General features: G+C 41.5%; 3 protein-coding genes, 1 long non-coding RNA gene and 1 other non-coding gene across 6 annotated transcripts; 4 read left to right on the top strand and 1 right to left on the bottom strand.

Annotated features, from left to right (window-relative positions):
* Position 1: 1 nt before the first annotated feature.
* LOC127360495 (uncharacterized) lies at positions 2-5,593 on the bottom strand. The gene is made up of 2 exons (XR_007883762.1): positions 5,491-5,593; positions 2-1,827 (listed from the first exon to the last, which is right to left on the bottom strand). It is a non-coding gene; the product is annotated as an uncharacterized LOC127360495 (long non-coding RNA).
* On the top strand, positions 3,124-25,533 carry LOC127360489 (uncharacterized). The gene is made up of 6 exons (XM_051394928.1): positions 3,124-3,569; positions 22,256-23,126; positions 23,355-23,468; positions 23,774-23,933; positions 24,094-24,223; positions 24,987-25,533. The coding sequence occupies exons 2-6, from the start codon at positions 23,030-23,032 to the stop codon at positions 25,218-25,220; spliced, it is 735 nt and encodes a 244-aa protein (XP_051250888.1). The 5' UTR covers positions 3,124-3,569; positions 22,256-23,029; the 3' UTR covers positions 25,221-25,533.
* LOC127360375 (putative uncharacterized protein DDB_G0290521) lies at positions 6,849-12,219 on the top strand. The gene is made up of 3 exons (XM_051394768.1): positions 6,849-7,096; positions 11,300-11,455; positions 11,741-12,219. Exons 1-3 carry the CDS (start codon positions 6,849-6,851, stop codon positions 12,054-12,056), a joined length of 720 nt encoding a protein of 239 aa, XP_051250728.1. The 3' UTR covers positions 12,057-12,219.
* Positions 13,629-16,391, top strand: LOC127360487 (uncharacterized). 2 transcript variants are annotated; one of them, XM_051394924.1, is made up of 4 exons: positions 13,629-14,120; positions 14,535-14,740; positions 15,579-15,693; positions 16,015-16,391. In XM_051394924.1, exons 1-4 carry the CDS (start codon positions 13,656-13,658, stop codon positions 16,198-16,200), a joined length of 972 nt encoding a protein of 323 aa, XP_051250884.1. In that variant the 5' UTR covers positions 13,629-13,655; the 3' UTR covers positions 16,201-16,391. The 2 variants fall into 2 exon arrangements, with proteins under 2 accessions (XP_051250884.1, XP_051250885.1); XM_051394925.1 differs by lacking the exon at positions 15,579-15,693 and having other exon boundaries at positions 13,632-14,120; positions 16,015-16,190.
* Positions 18,002-18,074, top strand: trnav-uac (transfer RNA valine (anticodon UAC)). The gene has a single exon. It is a non-coding gene; the product is annotated as a tRNA-Val (tRNA).
* Positions 25,534-27,772: the final 2,239 nt, after the last annotated feature.

Raw genomic sequence — 27,772 nt, 5'->3', positions numbered from 1 at the left:
GTCAGTTTCAGTTCTATCTTTAATTGTCTCACAAAATACAAACATAAATCAATATTTAAGCAATACTATTACATTATTACATAACACTGTACATAACATAAAAACTGCTTCACAGTGGACTAACTACTACTACAGCTATGCTAGCAACCAATGAAGCAATCCGAATTAGAAATAAAATGTAGACAGAGCAAATATATGATATAAATAACATTGAAAACTTATAACTCAATAATACTAATGGACAAATAATGTCCAAGGCAACAATGCCAAAGATAACTGCGGCAGGAGAGATAAGCCCATGTGCTCTCTATCTTGTCTAGTTGCACAAAGAGAAATACCCTGCTCTGCAACTGTTGCTGCTGAAGTAACCAAAAGGGAGCACTGCAGTGCGTGAAATTCTATAATACTCAAACAAAAGTTTGGTCCCATGAGTTGTTGACATGAATAGGAAGGCAGGAGCTAATTGTTTGGTCCTCTAGTATGGTATGTTTTGGTCCATTTGGGCTTGTTGATTTATTTTTTAAGTTTGTTATTTTCTGTGTGGTGGGTGGTTAGAGCAGTTGTCTCAGGGAAACATCCATAGCTTTCAGGTGAATAACCAGCTTGCTGGGTGCCTCACCGGGCTATTGGTTTAAGTGTTTAAATAGCCCATTATAGCCTAATCTCAAGACTAGGGTTCAGTGAGGTAGCTTAGTTTGTGGATAGACAGTTTAGGTAGAGTGGGACTTCCACATTAGTTTTGGGGACACCATTAGTGTTGTTTGTGCACTAGTTGACTTATGCAATGATTTCTGTTAGTACTTGTGTTTTCTTCTGCTGGGGTCCTGTATATTTAGAAGAATATGACATTGATCTAAGTGGGATTGGTGATAGACTGAGAATGTAAAGCATTTGGTAAAACTGCAGTAAGTTGAGAAAGGGGTGCTGGTGGCTGAGCTAGAGGGGCCTGTTCCATCGTTAGCTGCACAGTCACTTTTAGTCTCATCAGGAAACTTAACCTTTGAGCAGAGGAAATAATTGCTTTTATTGCAGTTATCTCATGATAAAGAGAAAACAGAGAAGAACAAGAAAGGCAATGGATTCGGATAGAAAAGCATAAGTTGGAGGCGGAAAAGCAAGTGGCGATTGAGTCTTTGCAGCAGGAGAGAGCAGGAAAAGATAGCATTGCAAACTGCTAAACTGGGACTAGTCAGAGATGGTAAGCTTTCTGGGGATGTGTTGCGACGGGATGAAAGTTCATCTTTGTGGTCAGGGTCTCCAGATGTTGTTAGTAATTTGCATTTCTTGCCTAAATTTAATGAGCGGGATCCAGATGTGTTTTTCTCTCTGAGCGGATTGCAGAAGCAAGGACTTGGTCAGACTCAGAGCAGGTTTTGTTATTGCAGTGTGTGGACCGATTCGTCGTTAAGTTGCAATAATCTAACTTATCAACCAGTCAAGGCTGCTGTACTGAAGGCGTATGAGTTAGTTCCAGAAGCATATCGTCAGCGATTTAGGATGTGGGAAAAAAGGGTCAGACTCATATGGAGTTTTCAAGGGAGCTGACTAATCACTGCAATCGTTGGTGTATGGCTTCAGATGTTGACAATTTTGAGAGTTTGTGTAACTTGGTCCTTAAAAACTCTCTGCCCAGTCGGGTTGCCACATACATTACTAAATGTAAGGTTACAACTGTTGCTGAGGCTGCAGCATTGGCTAATGAGTATGTACTCATTCATAAACATCGACCCAGTGAGCCTTTGCGGGAGCCTGTGGTAGGAAAAGATGGTGGTGGTAGGTTGCCTGGACGACTTGGGGTCTTTTCAGGTAAAGGGTCCCGTGGAGCACCTGAAAAAGGGGACAATGTGTGCAATTACTGCTGGGAGGCAGGCCACTGGAAGGCAGACTGCCCGATGCTCAGGGCTAAGAAGAAGCATGTTGGAGGTGGTCATGTAAAACCTGCTGCACTGGCTGCAAGCGTTCCTGATTCTGTGAATGTGGGCGTGTGGCAAGGTGGAAATGTAGATCCTTGGATGGCTCATGTTCTTGAGGAGTCCTAACTGCTGTTTGTTAGAGATGGGTTTGTAGAGCAGGTTGGTAGTGATGCTAAGATACATGTTAAGATTTTGAGAAACACAGGGGCTGTCAACTCCTAAATTCTGGAGTCTATTTTGCCATTCTCTGAGAAGACTGATACTGCGGATAGAATACTTATGTGAGGGATGGGGTTGAATGAGTTGCCTGTCCCAGTGCATGGCATGAGTCTGGATTGTGAATTGGTGCAGGGTGAAGTACCTGCTGCTGTGAGACCGGCGTTACCTGTGGAAGGGATTGATAACGACTTGGCTGGCAGACGTATGTGGGCGGATATGTCACCACCTTCAGTAGTTACTCTGGTAACATAAAGGTGCATACACATAAAACATAGCTAATAATGAATATACAAGATACAGCTCATGACAACATGCCCTTCCAATTCAGATTACATAGGTCTAATAAACGTCATACAGAAACTGTTCTTATAGTTTTTATCTGGATAGATAAAGGGTAAAAAAATGCAGCACCTTCTGTTTCAGATGTATAGACTTTGCCTATACATATGAGTATAAGCATTTTCAGAATTTCAGTCCAACAACCGACGTTAGCTCACGTTACGTTCTCTGTCGCTGAGAGTTTGATTGACAGCCTGGTGGTAGCAAGTGTGAGCGGCTCATTTGAATATTAAAATTAGTCATGTGTTGATAGGTCACCACACGAAAATGTAACCAATGAAATTACTTATTTTGACACACATTTTTAGCCAATAAGTAATAAACTAACGAGGTAATGTGTCAAAAGGCGGACCTTTTTTGTTACTGTCTCAAAAGGAGAACAAATGAGTGTCTGCTTAAGGCTGCGCCTGCAGCCGGACAGGGCATTTAAAGCAGGACTGTCCGGCCTGAAGCTGGACAAATGGCCACCCTAGGGCAGATGCAGAGGTTGGGATTAATGTGCAACATTTACCTGATTTTCCTTTGTCTGTGTCTCGCAGTGACTAGCAGAATGAACAGAGAGCTGACCCATCCTTGGAGGGACTGTTTGGGTCTTTGCTGCCAGCTGACGAGGTGGAGAATGTTGCCAGTGGCTATTTGCTTCAGGATGGCATTTTGGTGAGGAAGTGGGTGCCCCGTGGTGAGGATTTTGTTGGGGATCCCATTTTTCAAGTTTAGTTCCACTCTACATATATATATATATTTAGACTGTTTTTCTGCTATCGATCTTCATCAGTTAATTTCAATAATTTCTACATCGAAGCCATCAACCTGTCTGTTAGACCCGATCCCAACTAGGCTGCTTAAAGAAGTTGTTCCCTTAATTGGCACTTCTTTACTGGATATGATTAATCTTTCTTTATTATCAGGATATGTACCACAGTCCTTTAAAGTAGCTGTAATTAAACCCCTTCTTAAAAAGCCCACTCTTGACCCAGGGGTCTTAGTCAACTATAGACCGATTTCTAACCTCCCCTTCCTCTCTAAGATTCTGGAGAAAGTAGTCGCCAAAGAGTTGTGTGACTTTCTACATAACAATAGTTTATTTGAGGATTTTTAGTCAGGATTTAGAGTTCATCACAGCACAGAGACAGCTCTGGTTAAAGTTAATAATGACCTTTTGATTGCTTCTGACAATGGACTTGTCTCTGTACTTGTATTATTAGATCTTAGTGCTGCATTTGACACCATTGACCATAATATTCTTTTACAGAGACTCAAGCATCAAATTGGCATTAAAGGAACCGCACTAAGCTGGTTTAAGTCATATTTATCAGATCGTTTGCAGTTTGTACATGTTAACGATGAATCTTCAATAAATACTACAGTTAGTCATGGAGTGCCACAAGGTTCTGTACTTGGACCAATACTATTTACTTTATATATGCTCCCTTTAGGCAACATTATTAGGAATCACTCCATTAACTTTCACTGTTATGCAGATGATACGCAGTTATATCTATCGATCAAGCCCAATGAAATTAATCAATTATGTAAATTACAAACATGTCTTAAGGACATAAAATCCTGGATGAGCTGCAATTTTCTGATGTTAAACTCAGAAAAAAACGAAATTCTTGTACTTGGCCCCAAAATCCTCAGACTCATTGTCTAAAGATATAGTTACTCTAGATGGCATTACCTTGACCTCTAGCACCACTGTCAGGAATCTTGGAGTTATCTTTGATCAGGATTTGTCATTTAACTCCCACATAAAGCAGACCTCTAGGACCGCCTTCTTTCATTTATGTAATATTACAAAAATTAGACACATCCTATCACAGACAGATGCAGAAAAACTAATCCATGCATTTGTTACTTCAAGGCTGGATTACTGCAACTCTTTATTATCAGGTTGCCCCAATAAGTCCATTAAAACGCTCCAATTAATTCAAAACGCTGCAGCACGAGTACTGACAGGAACTAGAAAAAGAGATCACATCTCTCCTGTACTAGCTTCTCTGCACTGGCTCCCTGTAAAATGTAGAATTGAATTTAAAATCCTCCTCCTCACCTATAAAGCTCTTCATGGTCAGGGCCCCTTCATATCTTAAAGAGCTCATAGTACCCTATTACCCCTCTAGAACACTACGTTCTCTGAATGCTGGGCTACTTGTGGTTCCTATAGTCTCTAAAAGTAGAACAGCAGCCAGAGCCTTCAGTTACCAAGCTCCTCTCCTGTGGAACCAGCTTCCAGTTGTGGTTCGGGAGGCAGACACCCTCACCACATTCAAGAGTAGGCTTAAGACATTCCTCTTTGATAAAGCTTATAGTTAGGGCTGGATCAGGTGAGTCCTGAACCATCCCTTAGTTATGCTGCTATAGGCCTAGACTATCGGGGGATTTCCCATGGTGCACTGAGCTACTCTCTTCCTCTCTCTTTCTGCACTCATTCATGTCCCTTTAATGCATGTTACTAACTCCACTTCTTCCCCGGAGTTCTTGTGCTTTCTCGTCTCGCAGGTTCTCATGGATCCTGGTGGAGCCTCCTACCATGGTCCTGCTAGATTGCCATTGCCAATATCACTGATATTATTGTTATTAATATTATAGCTACGGTTGCTGTTGTCACTGCTCATTGTCCCCCATTGTTGCTGTTGTCAGGTTCATCATCAGTCACTACTATTAGTGTAGTTGTTGCACGCACGCGCTCTCTCTCTCTCTCTCTCTCTCTCTCTCTCTCTCTCTCTCTCTCTCTCTCTCTCTCGTTGTCTCAGTTACTTTGACTTTGAGTCTTTGAGAGTTTTTTCAGTCAGCAGCAGGTTGAAATACTTCAGGATACTTAAACTCTTCTTATGAATGACTGCATAATACATTACAACCCACTAATCTTGAATTAGCATCAATTCACAACATAACTAAGAATAAACAAACACAAAATCTGAATTAATCCCAAACAACCAGAACAGACCATCAACAACATGAAGAATATAAAATGTGTCAGTTAAAGTCACAGCTTTGTAATGAAGGTAAATCTTACCGTCTGTCTGTCCGTCTGTGTGTCTGTCCTCAGTGAGAACTGAACAGGAACAACCTGTTTCCTGGTTGGTCTCAGGTGATGTCATTAAGGGGCGGAGCTTTGTCAGCTGACTGCTGTGTCTCATTTTAAAGGGAAATATTATCCATCACACTGCTCTGAGATCACATCACAAAGAAAACAACCAGAGCAAATTCACTTTCACTCATATTTCTGTGACTGCTTTACTTTGGTTTAAATCCTGTTACAGAAAAATGAATGAGAAAGTCAAAAACAATCAGTGAACTCAATAAAGTCAAAGTTAGATTTTACTAAAGTCTTTTAGATCTTCTAGTTCGGTGTTTTTTTTTTTTTACAGTGAAAATAAAGTTGTTTTTTTACAGGAAGACAAAATAATTGTATTTTATATCATAATACAAAGAAATGTTTTTGTGAAGGTTTTTTTCAGACGTAGTTAAATATGGGAACAATGTGACTGAGTATGTGATCTTAAAGGCTTAAAAGATCATTTTTCAACTCACATGAACTTTAATAATCCTGATATTAATGTCAGTGTTGTGTGTCTTTAGTACTGTTAGCCTTTAGCACTGTTAGCTGTTAGCACCGTTAGCTTTTAGTATTGTTAGCTGTGAGCACTGTAAGCTGTTAGAACTGTAAGCTCTCATCTTTCTTTTGACAATACACCCTAGATTCTCTCTAACAAGCACAGTAATACCATGGTCATTAAACCAGCTTTTGGTACCTTTGGCAGTGTGGGCAGGTGCCAAGTCCTGCTGGAAAATGAAATCAGCATCTCTATTAAGCTTGTCAGCAGAAGGAAGCAGTGCTCTAAAATGTCCTGGTAGACATTTGGCTGCGTTGACTTTGGACTAAAACACAGTGGACCAACACCAGCAGATGACATTGCTTCCCAAATCATCACTGACTGTGGAAACTTCCCACTGGACTAAAAGCAACTTGGATTCTGTGCCTCTCCACTCTTCCTCAAGACTCTGGGACCTGGATTGCAAAATTTACTTGCATCTGAAAAGAGGACTTTGGACCACTGAGCAACAGTCCAGTCCTTTCTCTCCTTAGCCTGGGTAACACTTCTGACGTTGTCTCTGGTTCAGGAGGACAGTTGTAGACCATGTCCTGGATATGTCCTTTAATGGCCTTTGCTTCACAATCCTTTCAAGCTGCTTGTGCACCTTTTCCTACCACACTTTTTCCTTCCACTCAACTTTCTCTGAATATGTTTGGATACAACACTTTGTGAACAGCCAGCTTCTTTAGCAATGACCTTTTGTGGTTTCCCTCCTTATGGAGGGTGTCAATGACAACTGTCAAGTGAGCAGTCTTCCCCATGACTAAACCGCAACATGGAAAACACCTTGGAAAGAGCTGTCAGCGCACTGACGGTGGTTATACACCGCAACATGGAAAACATCTTGGATAGAGCTGTAAATGCTAAGACTGTGGTCATTAACCGCAACATGGAAAACATCTTGGATAGAGCTGTAAATGCTCAGACTGTGGTCATTAACCGCAACATGGATAACATCTTGGAGAAGTTTTCGCCTTTGCAAAGGAGAATGAATCGATTTGAAGACCAGAATGGACAATCAGAGTAAGTCGTGTCAAGGCCGCTGCTGGAACAACTCCTCCAGGAGATCGCTGCAGTGAGACGCTCTGCCCTATTCCTCCCTCCCTTCCCACACGGACACCTGTAGATAGTTGACTCTGTTTAGGACCCGATCAGGGACGTCTCCATGGCAACCTGCTGTGTTATCGCGATGACACCATGTGAAGTGAGGCACTGATTGAGAGGCTAGACGAAGTGACTCTCCAGGCTTATGTGCACACACGCACCCATGGACACTTACACATGCGCATATGCAACACATTTGCATTTGTGTAGGTATTATTTGCAATAAAAAATAAAAGAACATATTAACCACATAGGCTAAAACAGAGCGTACACCTACAGGCTACACCTGTTTTCTAAAGGTTTCTTATAGCACATAATAGAATTATAAACTGTACCACATATGGATATTTTCATGAAGGCATTGGCATTTAACGTGCAGCACTGTGCAAAAAAAGAATGGCATCAACTGTGCCGGGGTTTAGTCTGTTTCGCCTGGACTCGAGCACCCAGCCAGCTGAGCTGAATGTCCGCTCGCTCGATGCACTTGTTGCTGGGATGCAGAAAATCATCCTTGCCACCTTAGCAAGCAGAGGGAAGCCCTTTGACTGCGACTCCCAGAAACCTAGAAGATCATCCCCATCCCACAAGAACTGACTGTCAATGTAGCGCTGAACCTCGTCTTTCTCGCCATCTTCTTCACCATAATCCTCCCACTCGCTGAACTCATCCCTTTTTCTTTTGGCTCTCTCAGGTTCCTCAACTAAAAAATAAAATGGAATGATATAGTTTCACTATTTTGATTTACATTATTCCGCCGTAGGAAATTGTTGATAAATAAACCATTGTATTAATACACTGTTATAAGATTGGGCCTATAGAGTATTTATTATTAGGCCTATTATTATTATTAGGCCTATTATTATTAGGTTTATTATTATAGTCACTAGCGCTACCTACCTTGAACAGTGGCATCTGGCTCCCCTGCTGGGGGTGGTGTAAGCACTCTGTCAAATTCCCTGACAAGTCGTCTGGCCTGGTCGTGGACAGCGTTTCTCTCCTCAGCTGGAAACATCTTGAGGGACTGGAAATATGGACAAAGAAACGTCCCAAGCTTGTGGGTGACGCCGATGGACAATTTCTCGTTTAAGAGCTGCATTGCCCATGCTCGGATATAAACCATGTACTCCGGGTCACCATATTGCGGCTCGCAGTATTTCTACAGTTTATAAAATCAAAGCACCACTAGTTGAATAGCTGGATACTTGTCACCTTCCAGCTCTTCACTCGCAGTTTTAAAAAGCAACAACAACTCAGTGATCGTGTTCAACACGTCCAGCTGAATGCCATCCAGTCTGTCAAGCTGATCTTTCTCTTCCATGGCTTGTTGGATTTCACGGTACTGTTTGCTGACTGACTGCATCATTGCAACTTTACTGTTCCACCGTGTTTCACATTCCTGTATGGCGGCGTGTGGGAGGTGTACAACGGTACTGGACTTCTTGAGGTAAGTCACAAGGCTTTTGCATTCATCAATTACATGACTCACATCGTGCATGTATGCTGGTGTGTTCTCTTTGACATCAAATGTGTGTTTAATAACAGCACTCTGCTGTAAATGTAAGCCTGATTATTTGTATTATAGTAGAGTTCACCTGTATTTATAGCTAATTTCTTCTTTAATGTTTATCTTTAATTAAACATTAATAATGAAAACTATATTTTAATTATAGAAAATTACTGTTATTTTCCTGTATTTCTGGAATATTACTGTTTTTTACTGTTTTTTACAGTGTAAAGTCGACTTTATTTCTATAGGAGGTCTCATAAGACAGCTGTAGACTGCTTCATACACCACAAACACAGATAATAATGAATCATAGTTATTATTAATGATTATAAAGGTTCTTGAAATGACTCTGTTTCTTATTATATAAATGCAGTCAGCAGCCGTTACCATCAAAAGACTTTTGGGAGCTGCCAATGTATTTCAGTCTTCTAATGATCCAACAGAAGACAGCTTTGTTGGTGGTGAAAACAAACTATTTAATTCTCTGCTTTCGATTTGGAGTCCAGAGCTCGCCTAGCGAAGGAGACTGAAGACCAACAACCACCGCTAATGAGCTTCAACACAATGTCAAGGAAACGGCTCCAGGTCAGGACGTAATGGATTATGCACATTTTAGTTGATGGAATGTTCAAACTGTTTTTATTTGTTGTGTGATGGATACACATCTTTACAACTGGAGAGTGTAAGAATCACTTTAACAATGTCCAAAAATAACTGATATTCATTTCCACCATTTTGAGGCCATGGGGTTCCACTGGAGAGGGTCGGAACCGACCTGCATTCACTTCATCTGAAAGTGTCAATTCTATCCTCTGATTAACTGGAGGCTGTTAATGTTCCTTAATACTTGAATATGAGCTGGAGAGAAGAGACTGCTTATTGAAAAGATGTTACAATTTTGACATATCTTTGTCTTTAATAAAGTCTTCTGCTTCTTTATTGACCCATTTGATTGAGTCAGTTAGAGTTCATGTATCCTTCCTATGAGTGCTTTCTGACAACAAACCTGAACTTCCTCATTTTACTACTGTCAGACAATATTTCCCCACTGTAAAGTTTAATGATAGAACTGTTCAGTCTGGGTCTCCAGCTGTTACACTGATGCTAACTGGCATATGTTGGACAATTAGCATCATTAGCATTAATAAACAGCTGTATGGACAATATCTCAGCAGCTGATTGGCTGATTGGTACAATAAAGGAGTGGGTTTGGGGTTATTGAGGACCCTGAATCCATTTCTAAACCAGAAGTGTTCCTATTTCAGCTCCCAGTGGGCTGATTGTGATTAACTTGTTGCTGACATCAACACATACATATTCAGCTTCCTCTCAGACTGTCATTAATATCAACAATCCATCACAGCCTCACTTCATACACAAATGTATATATCTATAGCAATAACTGCCCCTCTATTGTTTGTATACTGGGAACAAGTTTAATTGATAGATATAACTGCGTATCATCTGCATAACAGTGAAAGATAATGGAGTGATTCCTAATAATGTTGCCTAAAGGAAGCATATATAAAGTTAATAGTATTGGTCCAAGTACAGAACCTTGTGGAACTCCATGACTAACTGTAGTATTTATGGAAGATTCATCGTTAACATGTACAAACTGAGAACAATTTGATGAGTATGACTTAAACCAGCAGGACGAGTTCTGGATGAGCAGTGTTTGGATCCAGAATCACAGGAGTGTAGGAGACCATGTCCTTCATCTTGTTCCAGATGTTGAAGGTCAGGTTGTCCAGGTGTTTGGCCTCGTCTATCAGAGCTCCTGAGGGCAGCTGTGGATCCTCCAGCAGGGGGCGCTGCTGGACTCTTTTCACTGCAGCCTCTCAGCTCCTCCTCTGTGGCTCTGACTGTGTCTGAAAGAGCTGCTATCTCACTGCTCAGAGCCTCCATCTTCTCCTTCATCATCTGACTCTTCTGCTCCTCTTCCTCCCTCAAATATTATCCATCGCACTGCTCTGAGATCAAGTCACAAAGAAAACAACCAGAGCAAATTCACTTTTTTACTTTGGTTTAAATCCTGATGAAGAAAAATTAATGAGAAAGTCAAAAACAATCAGTGAACTCAATAAAGCCTTTTGATCTTCAGAGTCGATGACAGCTGCAACCTGTTAGCTTTAGCCTCAGCCTGTTAGCATGATATCATAACCTGGAACCTGTTATAATATTCAACAGTCAGTTAGCATTATTATGATAGAGACAGAATCCTGTCTGTCTATAATAATCAGTGTGTGTGAGCAGACAGTGAACAGGTTGTAGTGTAGCTTTGTCCCTCTGCTGCCTGTGGACTGATCTCTATGTGTCTCTATGTAGGATGAGGGTCAAAGGTTGTGACCTTTATGCTCCCGAGTGCCAACAGTGGGCGACACAGAGTCCAACACAGAGTCCACAACACAGAGTCCAAAACACAGAGTCCACAACACAGAGTCCAACACAGAGTCCAACACAGAGTTCAACACAGAGTCCACAACACAGAGTCCAACACAGAGTCCACAACACAGAGTCCAACAAGTATCAACACAGAGTCCAACACAGAGTCCAAACACAGAGTCCAACACAGAGTCCACAACACAGAGTCCAACACAGAGTCCACAACACAGAGTCCACAAAAGAGAGTCCACAGAGTCACAGAGTCCAACACAGAGTCCAACACAGAGTCCACAACACAGAGTCCACAAAACAGAGTCCACAACACAGAGTCCAACACAGAGTCCACAACACAGAGTCCAACACAGAGTCCAACACAGAGTCCAACACAGAGTCCACAACACAGAGTCCAACACAGAGTCCAACACAGAGTCCACAACACAGAGTCCAACACAGAGTTCAACACAGACTCCAACACAGAGTCCACAACACAGAGTCCAACACAGAGTCCACAACAACACAGAGTCCAACACAGTAGTCCAACACAGAGTCCAACACAGAGTCCACAACACAGAGTCCACAACACAGAGTCCAAACACAGTATCCAACACAGAGTCCAACACAGAGTCCACAACACAGAGTCCACAACACAGAGTCCAACACAGAGTCCAACAGAGTCCACAACACAGAGTCCAACACAGAGTCCAACACAGAGTCCACAACACAGAGTCCAACACAGAGTCCACAACACAGAGTCCAACACAGAGTCCACAACACAGAGTCCAACACAGAGTCCACAACACAGAGACCACAACACAGAGTCCAACACAGAGTCCACAACACAGAGTCCAACACAGAGTCCACAACACAGAGTCCAACACAGAGTCCACAACACAGAGTCCACAACACAGAGTCCACAACACAGAGTCCAACACAGAGTCCAAAGTCAAAACTAACATTACTGCTAAGCTAGTGGAACATATTGTCTGATTGGGCTGTTAGCTGGATAATGTTAGCTTGATTGCTAACCTAGCAAAATACTGTCAGCTAGCTTCCTCCATTGGCAGGTTACATTGTTAGCTGGCTAACATCAGTTTCCTAATAAAAGGGTGTTTATTTTAGCCAACAATAAATGACATAGCACTACAAAGCTAAAGATAGCTTGCACAAAGTCGCCTTAGTTTACTCATGATGAGGAAGATGATGGTGGAAACATTGCAGACTCTCCAGGAACCTGCGATCCAGCACAGAGTCAACCAATCACTGCAGTTTCCTGCACAAAACGCTGAGTCATATGTCTCCAAACTCACTTCCTGGTGTACGTCTCATGTTGACCCTCCAATCAGTCACGTCCCCTCGTGTTGCAGTTTATCTGCTGTGATCAGACATTTCAGGCAACGCTCCTAAAAGAAGATCCTGGAGGGGCTTTGGTTCGCCCTGTGGTCTGATTATAAACTCTATTTCTACAGCACTGAATCCAAAGCACAAGTCAGACTCAGCCACTAAAGGTGTGATTGTTAAAGGTCCACACAATGTGAGTCGGTTGGGTCTTTATCTCTGCTGTCTGTCACAGGTGAGCTCTCTGATACAATCGATGGGACTCAAATAACAGGTTGGATGAGAGGAAGTAGAGTCTGCTGTTAGACAGGAAGCTACAGACAGAATCACAGCAGGACGTCGGACATGATTCTGATCTGAATTAAAGACTTTCTGATGGGGACCTGAACTCTTCCAACAGACTCCTTTCATAAAAACACTAATTTTAGCTCCCAAAACTCTGTGTGTGTCATTATGTGACTCTGGTGATTGAAATGGCCGACAGACACTGTATCTTTATGGATGATATTGATCCTGTATTGACAGTCAGACTGTGGACATATGACGGCCTTTAGCTTGTGTTTCTAGAGTTAAGTGTTGTTACGGACACGTTACGAATTGTTAAAATGTGATATTTCTTAATATTATTAGACCCTCAAACTCAAATAAAACTAATTTCCTTGTTTCAGACGATGAAGTGTTTTAACTTCCACTGGTTTGATTCAAATCTGCACAACCTCAGCTGTTCTATAAGTCAATAAACGGTATAATTGATCAAAGTATTGTCAAATTATATTAAATAAAAACAAACAGTAATTTAAAAGATTTATAAATGCAGAAACATGAACGTGGATGTAACCAGCTGGACTTCTGTAAAATTTCATGAAGTTCTCTCTCTCTCTCTCTCTCTCTCTCTCTCTCTCTCTCTCTCTCTCTCTCTCTCTCTCTCTCTCTCTCTCTCTCTCTCTCTCCCCCGCCCACCTAGAGTCGGGGTCTGTCCGAGGTTTCTGCCTCTTAAAAGGAAGTTTTTCCTTGCCGCTATCTCCAAGGTCTTGCTCATGGTTGGAACTGTTGGGTCTCTGTAAATAATGTTATAAGGAGTTCGGTCTCGGTCAAATGTGTGTGACAGCTGATGCTCCATCCAGGTTCTCATTGGACCTGGGTGTGGTTTTAATGGGTGCGGTTTTAATGAATTTCCCTGTTGAGATCAGAGATCAGTTCTCTGTGCTGCAGCTCACACTGAAGACTTCTAAATCAGTCCTGAGTCTGAGCATGACGAGCCATTTCAACCAGAGAGGACGCAACCTCGTGTTTAAAGGTCTGCACTTGAAACTGAAGGATTTGAGAAAGAAAGCAGAAGAAGAAGGTTGGAAAAACCGGTACCTCTTCAAAGACCACATCCCAGCGTACCCCCGACCAGAGTTTCATGTGTCTCATCTGAAACACGACACCGACCAAGCTGGATTACGTGGGATCAGGAGGGACGGTGGCTTTAGGAACCCGGCTGATGGCTCTCTGCTGTGGTGGAGTCTGGTTGTGGGATCTGATGAGATAAGGTCCGCTGAGAGGAGGCTCCTGGAGACCACCTACCCAGACCGGACAGAGGAGCAGGCCCAGAAGCAGCAGAGCTTCCTGGAGAAGTTTGCAACCTCCCCAGTCTTCATGGAGTCCTCCAGGCTGGGCTCGTACCGCTTCACCTTCCCCCTGGAGGAGGTTCTGAAGGCCTACAGAGACCAGGTACTGAGGGTCAGATTGGGGTTTATCAGGGTCAGTCAAGGATTGTTGTGGCCTAAAAGTCCTGATTTCACAGCAGCTTCTGTAAAACACTGTGTCGCATGTTGTGATGCTTTTTATGCATTTTTTAGATACAAATTACAGAAATGAAAGGAAAACCCTCTTTTCACTGTTCAGAGAATTTGATGGTCAAAATGGCGCCATCTGCTGGACAACTATTGGTGCTGCGTCTGTAGATGGATAATGACTGATCGATAAAGACTTCACTATGAATTAATTTTTACATAAAAAAACATTATTATTATTATTATTATCATTATTATTATTATTATTATTATTATTATTATTATTATTATTAGTGGTTTTGGTTGCTTTTTAAAAAAAACACTTTTTAAACAAACTACTTACTGTCTCCAGTTTTGTTCCGGTGCTCAACCCGTCATGAGGTTGTTCAGGACCATCCTGTACAAACAGGAAGTGATGTACGCGGTGCTGGTCCACAGCCCGGCCAATCAGCAGCTGTTCTCAGACCTTCCTCTGCTGACTGACGACCCAAACTCTGTGTGCACTTACAGAGACGGACACTTCATCTGGAGGTCTGAGGCCATGTGTGAGACACACAGGTAGGAACTGAGCACTGAGGTTCTGTAACACCTGCTGTCTGCTTCCTGTCTGGTTGTCCTGTTGCTGACTGTTATCTTCTGCCTGACGCTGCTTCCTCTCTCCACTGATCCCACCAAAATATCTGTACGTTTACAGGTTCTTCCTGTGTATGTTTTATAAACATGGAAATATTCATTCAATTACACAAATACAGTGTGAATTCACACCAATCATCAATCCACAATCATAAAAATAATGCTTATTTAAAGAAAATGTACTTTTTTTCACATAAAAAGTTTAAAATATATTTTTTCGCCAGAGAAAGAGAAAAATCAAATAATAACAGCACTCTGCTGTAAGCCTGATTATTTGTATTATAACAGTGTTCCCCTGTATTTATAGCTCATTGCATCGTTTTTACAGTGTAAATATATTTAATTAAACATTAAGAAGACAAAAAATTACACAAGATTTTATGCGAAATTAAAGATAAAAACTAGAAAATGACCAGAATATTGTTTTTTACAGTGCACATTAGATCCCCCAGCTGCTGTTTCCAGCTGTAGTTTCCAGCTGTTGTTTCCAGCTGTAGTTTCCAGCTGTTGTTTCCAGCTGTTGTTTCCAGCTGTTGTTTCCAGCTGCTGTTTCCAGCTGTAGTTTCCAGCTGCTGTTTCCAGCTGTTGTTTCCAGCTGTAGTTTCCAGCTGTAGTTTCCAGCTGTTGTTTCCAGCTGTAGTTTGCAGCTGTTGTTTCCAGCTGTTGTTTCCAGCTGTTGTTTCCAGCCTTCTGCCTTTCAATCTGTCAATGATGTGTAACACAGCTGAAACGAGAACGTTGAAATATTTCCTGTTTCTGTCAGATATAAGTTGGTCCACAGACAATATGAAGAGCAGATGGTGGTGAGGGAGGCGTGTAAACCTCACCAGTTCTATGTTTGGGATAATGTGGGCGTGGTCCTGCATGTGGACAGACAGGTACGACGTGTTTTTATCTGACTGTGATCAAACAAAGCTGCCCTTTATATTTACATTTCTACCAAATGTATGGAAATGTCCCAACACACCTTTGTCTGGGACGTTTCTATACAACCAGAGTTAACTTCCTCTAATCACAGTCTACATCCACTGTTAGCTCGTCATCTTCTTCTGTTCTGGTTCTGATCCTGGTTCTGGTTCTGGTTCTGGTTCTTGTTCTGGTTCTGGTTCTGGTTCTTGTTCTTGTTCTGGTTCTGGTTCTGGCTCTGTTCAGCTTGTGGTTGTGTTCAGGTTGTGGTTCAGGTTGTGGTTCTGTTTCAGGTTCTGCAGTTTGATGCTGGGCGACTGAGGGAGAACCTGACGTTCTGTGATAAAGGACCAGTTACAGTGAAGGGTTCTCCTCATGATCCGTTTGTAGGAGCTGCAGAGATTGTTAAAGAGCTGTGGCCAAACTGTCTCTCTCCACTAAAGAGAGCTGTGTGTTTGTCTTTTTATACATTTATCTGATCAATGTAGTTTTTAACTGTCAATCCCCATTAATGCTAACTGTACAAACACACAACTTTATTATCACTGTACAAACACAACTTTATTATCACTGTACAAACACACAACTTTATTAACACTGTACAAACACACAACTTTATTATCACTGTACAAACACAACTTTATTAACACATTACAAACACACAACTTTATTAACACATTACAAACACAACTTTATTAACACTGTACAAACACAACTGTATTATCACTGTACAAACACACAACTTTATTATCATGAGATGTATGAATGAGCCCATCTCTGTCTTGCAATTCCAGCATGTGTTGGTACTTATTAGTCCTACTTTGAAAATTCTACATGGTTTCCAGTAATACCGGTGTAAAATTTTATATTGAGTCAATTTACCTTTAGTTTCTTTGATATAGTTACCATTATCAGCCACAATTTGATTCCATGTATCTTCATCAATCTGACAATTAAGGACCCTTAAAATTAACCTCAAATCGTTATGTGTAGATCTTTTGTTGTGTTTATCTTCTGATCACAAACTCTGTCAGAATTTTATGTAATTTATAATTAATTAATGATCAATAAAACGTGTGTGCATTAATGAAAGACACCGGAGACCATCCAGACTATTGATTGGTTCAGTACAAGTACCTCCAACTTTACTCTCCACCGCTGCTGTCCTCTGAGTGACTGATGGTTTCAGGACAAAGGATCACGTGCTGCAACCTGCTGGTCCTCGCTGGAGTTTAAATTCATTCTGAGTAACCAGTGACCCAGTTCACATGTACTGAAGTACTGCAACTGACACAACCAGTGTGTTATAATACACTCACACTGTGAAATGTCTCTGTCTTTACCTCTGTTCTGTCTCTCTCTCTCTCTCTGTGAGTGGAAGAGCTGGATGAAGTTGAGTGTTTTTCTCTATTTCTATTTCTTTCTTTCGGTATATTTTCGTTGTGTTGTGTTTGTGAATGTAGTTGTGTTAGTTTGCTGTTGCTTTGGTTGTTTGTTGGTTAGTTTAATGTTTGTTTGTTTGTTGTTTGTCAGCCTCGCTCTGAGGCATCGGTATGGCGTCCAGCAGCGTTTTCTCTAGGCTGTGAAGTCCGCTGCTCTGATGAACAGTGCGGTGGTCCTGTTCCTGGAGAAGGTAGAACAGGTGAACAGGTTGGTGGAGACGGGCATTACGGTGAATGGGATGTTTGAGCCGGTGATTCCGCTGATACAGCCGGCTACAAGGATCACTCTGTCAAACGTTCCTCCGTTCATCAGTGATGATTTCCTGATTAAAGAACTGTCCAGACATGGAAAGGTGGTGTCACCAATAAGAAAAGTGCTGTCGGGCTGTAAGTCTCCCCTCCTGAGACATGTAGTGTCTCACCGCAGACAGCTCTTCATGTTGCTAAACAACAAAAACGAGGAGTTTGATTACCGGTTCAGAGTCCGTGTGGATGATTTCGAAAAGAATGTTTCTGTGCATATTAAAAACTGTTGTACTTGTCAGCTAACTGGTAAGCCCAATGAGGTTGTTAAACTCACTCCGTTGCAGCCGATTCCAGCTATGAGTCAATGGTTTGAGGACTTGATCATTGATTGTGTGGGGCCACTTCCCCAGGCGAGGTCTGGAAGACAGTATTTGCTAACAGATATGTGTCAAAGAACTAGATATCCAGCAGCTTATCCTTTGCGCACAATTACTGCAAGGTGTGTGGTTAGGTCGCTGACACAATTTATATCTGTGTTTGGCATACCCAGAGTCATTGAGACTGACCAGGTGTCTAACTTTTCATCACAGCTGGTTCCATAGTGTAGTGGTTAACACGTCTGCTTTACACGCAGAAGGTTCTGGGTTTGAGCCCCAGTAGAACCACTATGTTCTTTAGGGGCAGCAGTAGCTTAGTTTATAGGGACTTGGCTTGGGAACAGGAGGGTCGCAAAGTCCCAAAGACCACAATATGGAGTGTGGACTGGTAGCTGGAGAGGTGCCAGTTTCACCTCCTGTGCCCTGCCTTGAGAAAGACACCCAAGAAACTGCTCATGGGGGTGTTGCTAACGTGGCAGCACATCATTCCACCTACTCTCTCCCTGTTTGCCACAATGTCCACAAGCCCTACAGTGTGCATTTCAGTCTGTGTATAAAATACAGTTTCTCCAATAGGGGATTAATGAAAGTGAATCTTAAATCTTAGTGGGTCCACTGCTGGTGTTTAAGGCTGGGTTAAAGGAGTCAGAGCCCACCAATCTTATTGATGTGATGACCCCTCCCCCCTCTGGTTGGTCTGGGTCTTCCACAGGAGACACAGTGGCAGAGGGTGTGGCCATGGCATGGGCTACACCTGGTTTCTCCTGATTGCTGCTCTTTGTAAATGGTTGATCGGTGATCAGTCGCTCTCTCTTCTTCCAGCCGGCAGGTTCTTGGTTTGTTGCTGTCTTTGGTTTTGATACAATCTTTGGATATATGCATTACCATTTTCCACACACACACATTACACTACTGACCTCATTGACGTACACATACATATGATAATTTGTTATTGTGAATATTGTTTAATTAAACTTATTTTTGTTTAAAACCTTTAAATTCTGTGTGTGGTCTATTATGTTTGTATAGGACTCAATAACCACACCGTGTAGCTCCGTTCGTGTTGCGTTTTTTACTGACCTGCCGCACACCTTACATTTTCCAACCCTGCCGTACATCACCGCTGTGAGCCTTAAAGGCACAGTAACCTGTCACTCGCGGTGCATAACATATAGACCAACAGGCCACAATACTGCACATTTCAGACATAACATGGTCTCCCTCCTTTGTCACAAGCCTAGAGCAGGTTCATGACAAAGTGGAGGCTTGTCAAAAACTAATAGTTTGGTAGTTTTTTTTGCTTAGTTTGTAGTAGTGACAATTGTTTTTGCCTTTCCTGATGTTTAACATTGTGGAAGTGTTTTGTTTTGGTGCCATTTGTTCACTTGGGTAAATTGTTCTGGGAGATGCACATAGACTTTTGAGTTTTGGTTTTTGAAGATGGGAAGCTCTCATAGCTCGTTTTTGTTGCAGTCTGTGTTCTTAGTAAATGGACAATTAATTTTTTTTGGAGTCCTTTTCCCCTGTTAGGTTTTAGACAGCTGGTTCTGTTTAGGGAATCCGTTGGGTTTTGCTTTTGTAGTGTAGTGGTAAACGTGGGTAGAGCATTGCTTGGGAACACCTCAGTGGATTCTAGGAGGGTCGCTGGTTAACCAGTTGCTTTCCCACCCCACTGATTTCAAGTGTATAAGTACCCCCCACAATTAACCACTTGAAGACTAGGGTTCAGTTAGTTTGAGTGAGATAGACTGGGGGATTGGACCATTCAGGGTTTAAACCTACACTGTTCAAGCTGACACGTGCTGACATGCAACTGTAAGCGTAATTTCCAGTTAACTTCCTGTTCCTGTGTACAGTATTTGCTGCTGTAGCTCTGTCTAGTGAACGCTAAAAACATATTTTTACTTGTTACAGCGGTTATTTACCCACTTAACATTTAAATGTAGACTAGTTCTACTTAAGCCCTCGCAGCCAATTCCTTTTTGCGACTTTTCGCTAAAAAATTACAAAGTTTTCACACATGCTAGCTTCATTAGCATTTAAACGCTCAACGATGGCTTCTCCCTCTTCCTCTGCTGCTTGTTATTCACGTCGGGTGTAATGACACCCAATTACACCAATCGAAGGTCACTAAGATTAATGTGGAGTCGGTGTGTAGATTTGATAAAACTACGTCGGACTCGGTAGTTTTCTCTGGACCCCTGCCCAATGTGACCAGTGATGACATGTATAGCCGCATGTCGTCATTCCACCGCTGGCTGTCGAGGTGGTGTCCAGAAAACGATGTGGGCTTCATTGATAACTGGAAGCCTTTTTGGGGAAAGATTGATTAGGAGAGACGGCATCCATCCCACTTTGGATGGAGCGGCTCTCTTATCTAGAAATATGGCGAAGTTTATTTCTAAAACCTGACAGTCCAGAGTTAGGACCAGGAAGCAGAGCTGCTGTCTTACACACTTCTCTGCGCTTTCTTTAGAACAGTCACCCACCCAAAACCCCATAGAGACTGTGTCTGTCCCCCGACCACCTAAATTATTAAAGAAATAAAAACAAGAGGAGTTAAACATAAAAATCTAATAAAAATTAAAACCAACTCCTCAGTAGCACAAAATAAGAGAATGAAATGTGGACTGTTAAATATCAGGTCTCTGTCCTCTAAAGCTGTTTTAGTGAATGAATTAATATCAGATTATGATATTGATTTACTTTGTCTTGCCGAGACCTGGTTGTCCCACGAGGAGTATGTTCCCCGAGGCACTGGCCGAGGAGGTGGAGTAGCAGCCATATATAATTTGAGCGTTTTAATTGACCCTAAACTATTACTCATTTGAAAGCCTTGTTCTTAGTCCTTCTCACCCATCCTGGAAAACACTGCAGCCAGTTCTATTTGTTATAGTGTACCGCGCTCCTGGACAGTTTTTAATCAAGTTTAGTCCTTAAATCAGATAAAGTAATTATTGTAGGTGATTTTAATATTCATGTGGATGTTAACAATGACAGCCTTAGTAATGCATTTATATCATTAATAGACTCAATTGGCTTCTGTCAGAGTGTAAATAAACCAACTCATTGTTTTAATCACACTCTTGACCTTGTTTTATCATATGGCATTGATATTGAACATTTAATAGTCTTCCCACATAATCCTTTCCTATCTGACCATTATTTAATAACTTTTGAATTCATACTATTAGATTATAAGCCATTAGGCAAAACTTCCTACAGCAGATGTCTATCTGACAGTGCTGTAGCTAAATTTAAGGAGGAGATTCCTTCAGTGTTTAATTCAATGCCATGTCTGAATTTAACAGAGTCCTATAACGACTTTAGTCCCTCTGAAATTGATAATCTTGTCGATAGTGCTACAGGCTCACTACAATCAACTTTAGACTTTATCACTCCTATAAAAAGGAAATTATTGAAACATAGGAGACTAGCACCGTGGTACAACCACCAAACCCGCCAATTAAAGCAAAAAACAAGGAAATCTGAAAGGAAATGGCGCTCTTCCAAATTATTAGAATATCGCTCAATTTGGCAAGATAATCTTAAAACTTATAGAAAGGCCCTCCGTAATGCCAGAGGAGCCTATTACTCAGCACTAATAGAAGAAAATAAGAATAACCCTAGGTTCCTCTTCAGCACTGTAGCCAGGCTGACAGAGAGTCACAGCTCTATTGAGCCACATATCCCCATAAACTTAAGTAGCAATGACTTCATGAGCTTCTTCTATAATAAAATTATTACTATTAGAGAGAAAATTAATCACCAACTGCCATCAACAGTTATCAGTGGCTCTCCAAGTTCAGGGACTTTAACTAATGTAAACTTAGATATATATTTAGACTTCTTCTCTTCGGCTTTTGATACCATGTAGAGCGTTGATTCTATGTGTACACATGCATATTTTTATCTTGTGTGGGCAGTGCTTTTTATTTATTTCTGTTATTTATTTTACTTATTTTATTTTATTTTATTTTATTGCTTTTATCTCTTATTGTGTATCTTCGATTGTGTTATTTATTTATTCTGTATATCTTTTTGTGCAGCACTTTGGAAACCTTGTGTTTGTTAAATTCGTGCTATATAAATAAAGTGGATTGGATTGGATTGGATAGACTGTTTTTCTGCTATCGATCTTCATCAGTTAACTTCAGTAATTTCTACATCGAAGCCATCAACCTGTCTATTAGACCCGATCCCAACTAGGCTGCTTAAAGAAGTTGTTCCCTTAATTGGCACTTCTTTACTGGATATGATTAATCTTTCTTTATTATCAGGATATGTACCACAGTCCTTTAAAGTAGCTGTAATTAAACCCCTTCTTAAAAAGCCCACTCTTGACCCAGGGGTTTTAGCCAACTATAGACCGATTTCTAACCTCCCCTTCCTCTCTAAGATTCTGGAGAAAGTAGTCGCCAAAGAGTTGTGTGACTTTCTACATAACAATAGTTTATTTGAGGATTCAGAGTCAGGATTTAGAGTTCATCATAGCACAGAGACAGCTCTGGTTAAAGTTAATAATGACCTTCTGACTGCTTCAGACAATGGACTTGTCTCTGTACTTGTATTATTAGATCTTAGTGCTGCATTTGACACCATTGACCATAATATTCTTTTACAGAGACTTGAGCATCAAATTGGCATTAAAGGAACCGCACTAAGCTGGTTTAGGTCATATTTATCAGATCGCTCGCAGTTTGTACATGTTAACGATGAATCTTCATTAAATACTTCAGTTAGTCATGGAGTTCCACAAGGTTCTGTACTTGGACCAATACTGTTTACTTTATCCGGATGGCTAGTGTGACGTAAAGAATCGTTAGGAATCACTTCCGTGTCCATTAGCATTTTTAGGTCACGTAAACAACAATGGCAACAGCACAGGAACCGGTCACCTTTTATACAGTGACAGCCTACTTTACTGACATCCCAAAGTCTGTTCAAAAGGGTCTTAACTCCTATAATTCAAATAGGGTAATAACAGTTAGTTCAATGTCAGGTGGAAGTCTAAATGAGAAAGTAAGGGTGTTGGCTAGCTAGCTAATGTAAACACGGGGCGTTGCTGACTGTCTTTTAGCTGTCTTAGGGTTTGGCGAGGGTTAGCTAGCTTAGTTGTTTTCACTCAGATACACGTTGAGGGACAGGAGGTGAAGGCAAGTACCTGCTCTTGTGCTATCAGGAGGGCCAAGTGTCACCATGTAGCAGCCCTGCTGATTTGGGTTGAAAAGAACCTAACCCGCATGGATGTGGAGTGTGTGTGGAAGAGGGCCCCGGCACCCAAAACAGATGAGGTCACAGCGAAGAGGGTGTCTGTGATTGCACCTTCCACATCTCAAGGTCAGTACATAAATTAATTCAGAGTTATCAATCATGATTGCAGTTTTATTATTGCAGAAAAATCATGATCCTACCTAAGTTTTCTTTGAATACTAAAAGCTAAGCCCTGTCTGGCTTTAGTGTTATAAATGAATGGTGATGCTACTGACAGCAGTTATGTGAGATAGGAGATGGTTTCAAGGAGATGGTATAATCTATTTTATTAACCCTTTTATGCTATTATTTCAGCTGGAATTAAACAACCTGTCACCCAGGAGGACAGAGAATGGACACTGAACTCCTTGGCACAGCTGGGCCGTTTTTACAGGTCTGGGTTGGATTTTGGCAACAGAAATACCTCAGGTTTGACTTCTGTCCTTTGTATTTTTGATTTGTCACGTCCTGCTATATTAGAAACATGACAAGTACACTACATTAAATCAGTTACAAATTAGCTAAGTTTGATTGTTATCCCACCACACCATTTCCCACTGACAATGATACCAATAGATATAAACCATTGCAAATCAGACATCAAACACACTTTGAATGTATTTTGTTTGTACTGTGTTGCCAAACAACATATGTGGTCCATGTCTTACTGAACATCATTGACCAACATTTTCTGTCTAATTTCATGATATTTGTCTGTTTTACTTCAAATTTAGACCGTCCCTATCAAGACCTTTTTGATGGGGTAGTGACCAGCCCAGGTTATGGCAATGCAGAGGACAAAGCTCTGTATGTGCGTTCATTGCTTGCGGTCAGCCCACACGAGAAAGAACCCATTGAGAGAGCCACAGTTGGGCAAACTAAGAATGCCTTATGGTAATGATACATACAAAGATAGTCTCTATTGATTTCAGGTGTACAGTATTGACTAGCTTTCTCTCCATTAGTGCTGGAAACATCCCTGTGTGCTACATGGACAAAATGCACCTGTGTTGCAAGTGGCATGAGGTTAACTGTTATGGTTTTCTTTTAACAGGACGGCATATCGCCAGAAAAGAATCACAGCCAACAACTTCGGTTTGGTGTTTGCAGCAGTGAAGCGGAACTCTTACCCTCCCTTATTCAAAACCCTGCTTGGCCAATACAACCTTAAACAAGGATCTCATGTAAGTGGTGGGCACTAAGTGATTTTAATTGAAGCATACTTCCATACTACCGTAAAACTTCCAATAAAAGCAGGGTCCCTAATAGACGCAGGTCTCTTTTAAAAGCCTGGTGTGGCTACATGTTTTGACAAACGCAGGTCTCCAATAGAGGCCTGGTCTGGATTTTACAAAAAATTATCTTGATGTATAAAACCTCTTAAAACCCACCAGGTCGCCTGCTTGAGCGAGTTTTAAGTTGTTTTGATGTCCTACACAGATATAAATGTTATACAACAAAGTAAAACGTTAATTCATTCTGACTTACCGGTAACACGGTAAACAAGAGAGACGGGAAAAAAACCTCGGAAGCGATCATAATAATCATGTTAGTTGTCAAATTTGCTGAACAAAACTCAAGAGAAGCAGCAGTTAGTTTAGTTTAGTTTTGTGCTAAAGGAATTAAAGGCCTGTCTCAAATAGAGGCCTGTCCCCAATAAAGGCAGGGGGAGTTCAGTGATTAAAGCAAATAAACGCCTGGGCTATTATTAGAAGTTTTACGGTATACATAGAATTGTATTTGAAAAGACTAAATAAAAACATGAATGTATAAATAATTAATACTACTATGTCAGTGTTATGCCTAGAGTATAGGAATGCATACTACATCCAGTCAGATTTTGTAGTGTGCAAAGCCACCACTTTTGTGTCTTTTAGTATGGATGTATGCAATACGGAATGCAGGGATAGTCTTCAAGATTACACCTTTTTCCTTCCCTGCCCCCAGGCTTGTGATTGGGGAGTCCTCCATGAGCCAAAGGCAAAGCAGGCATACATGGAGCGCACTGGTGTGACCATCCAGGAGAGGGGAGTGTTCCTTTCTGACAGCGGCCTGCTCGGTGGCTCTCCAGATGGGATGGTGGCCGATGACTTCATCATTGAGGTGAAATGTCCCTATTCAGCCAGAACCAAGACCAACCTGCAGGCAGTGGAGAAAAATGACTTTTCTAGAACTGGATGAAGTCACTGGCTTACTGAAGCTCAAGCAAACCCACAACCACTGGCATCAGATTCAGGGCAATCTGCACCTGACAGGAGCCAACAGTTGTCATCTTGTGGTGTGGACTTCTCTTGACCTTGTAATCCTGCTCATCCATAAAGACCCAGCATGGGCTAACAACATTAACATTCTAGAAACATTTTATAAGGATTGTTTCCTACCTCGCATTCTGTCAGAAATGTAAAATGGTTAGTGTATTGACCCTGCATTCATGACCTGTTCTAGTACAGGATTTCATTCAACAATAAACTGACTGGGAGTGGGAGCAACTGTGTGAAGACTGTGTGAATTTTTGTCTGCTAGTTCAGCTTGTTTTGCACCTAGCCTGTCAAAGTGTATGTCCAAGTAATTCCCTCAATTATACATCCAACTGATGGTGGCTTAAACTGAATGATTTTGATGTGACAGACAAAAATATAGACATGAGTAAGACATGAGTACAACCATGACATTTATTTTTAAGGATTTCCGTTTCAGGCATGAATTGGTGTGGTGTCTTTCAAATCACAACCATTGTTCTAATGATTTAAGCAAAGACACTTGAAAATGTTGTGACAGACAATTCATGCTATTTCACGGAGAATGGGCTTCCGTGAATTTGTAAGACAAACACATACTTTCAGGATCTTGTTGACATGCATCTTATACTGGTATGGGATGTAGGTCAAAATGTCAAACGTTTTCAGACGTTGTATGGAACGCTCGACATGAATCCTTGCACTGCCAACGAGTCTGTTGTGGTTAACTTTCTGCACTGTGAACTGTCCATTGACAAGGAATGTTGGGATGTTCAGTGAAACTCCCTCAGGCAAAATGTCACGAATAGTGAATCCCTTATCTGCCATCACCATGTCACCTGGTTCTAGCTGTTGGAGTACTCCGCAGTCAGCTGTTAGCTGTTATCACCTTGTCCGAGGTACTTCCACCATATAGGTCACTGGCAAAGGTTATAACTCCATTGGGAGCCACACCGATCAGAACTTTAAGTGTGGTGCGTCCTTTGTAATGACTGAACAGATGACTCTGGGTGTCCAGTCTTTCTGTGTTGGAGACGGCCACTTCAGTGCAGTCGAGCACAATCCGACAGTCGGGAAATGGCTGGAAGCAATCTGGCAGGGATGTTTGGTTCTTGACTCTGGAAGGGATGTTGTTTTACATCATGCCGACATACAAAATGTCATACAATGCACTGCTGATGGTGGTGAAGATGTTGGTGACTGTGGCACGGCAGCAATTAAACCTTGTTGCAAGGTCTAGGATGCCACAATTCAGTCGGAGCTTCATCAAAGTCAGGAGTAGCTGATCGATAAGGGGCATAATTTGGACATTCCAATCAAAGTGATACTGGAGATCAAATTTGGAAAGAAGGGCTTCCAAAAAGAGGACAGTGGCAGCATCTGGCAAGCCAGTGTAGTGATTGACTTTGTCAGGGTGGGAGGAGATTTGACTGAATGAAAATGTTTGTTTTGGTTTCTCAGATTCTCGTTTCAGTTGGTCATTTTCTTTTCTGAGCATATCATTCTCAATTTCAAGCACCACAACACTTGAAGTACCAGGGGTCTGTGTAGCAACATCAAGGTGGTTTGGGCCTGGTCCAGCTGTTCCTTCATCCTCCACGCTCGCAGGGACCATTCCTTTTTTACGTTTGGTGGGGATGTGGTTGGGGAAAGCCTTTCCGTTATTCCATGCAAACCGTGTTGGTCCAGCTGCTTTGCCATCAGGAAAATGCCACCCACAGACCCTCGAGTTGTAGTTCGGGGGGAACTTGTCACGCCTGCAAATAGAAAAAAAAATTAACAATTCAAATTAGCAATTAACATCTTACATCTCAGGCTCCCTCCAACTTGCAGAACCAACTTCTATTATCAGATGTGTTGTTTAGCTACCGTAAATCCTCAAATTATGGCCGGGATTATAATAATAATCAATTAATTAATAATAATTATTAATAATATTATAATTGCCTACCAGTAGGGCTTTCAGTCTACGAGCACTAGAAGACATTGTTTCGATTCAACTCAATGAAATAAAAGAGCTCTTCTTAATGTTTTATGTTATTGGTTTGTTTAATACTGTTGCCAATGAAAAGTCGTTGTAGCCTACACCATGGGTCTCCAACACGTCGCTCTCAAGCTACCAGTCGCTTGCCGCCCCCTTCTGGGCTTGCCAGAGGCTGAAGCAGTTACTAGGCCTAACCTATTACATTTAAACACTATTGTTGCGGCGAGGCATTCCAGCCTACGAGTTTAATGAAAAGTAAATCATACATCATTAAAAAATAACTCCATTTAGGCTACTTGGCTACGCAATAAGATTTCCATTAAAGCACAGCGCACGTTCAATGAATGAATGAAAGCGGCTGCCTTGTCTGCAATAAACGCATTGAACTCTTTCAACTACATGAAACTTAATAGTGAACCATCAAATACCCCCCAGATTTCCGTGCCCATCAGTCCCAACATTTAGCAATATAATCAGTCCAAAAGTAAATTAAATCCCAAACCAAACCTAGC

Source organism: Dicentrarchus labrax, unplaced genomic scaffold (assembly GCF_905237075.1).
Source record: "Dicentrarchus labrax unplaced genomic scaffold, dlabrax2021, whole genome shotgun sequence".
Lineage (NCBI taxonomy): Eukaryota > Metazoa > Chordata > Actinopteri > Moronidae > Dicentrarchus > Dicentrarchus labrax.
Note: the sequence above shows the minus strand (reverse complement) of the source record. Positions and strands in the feature narration are given on the sequence as shown.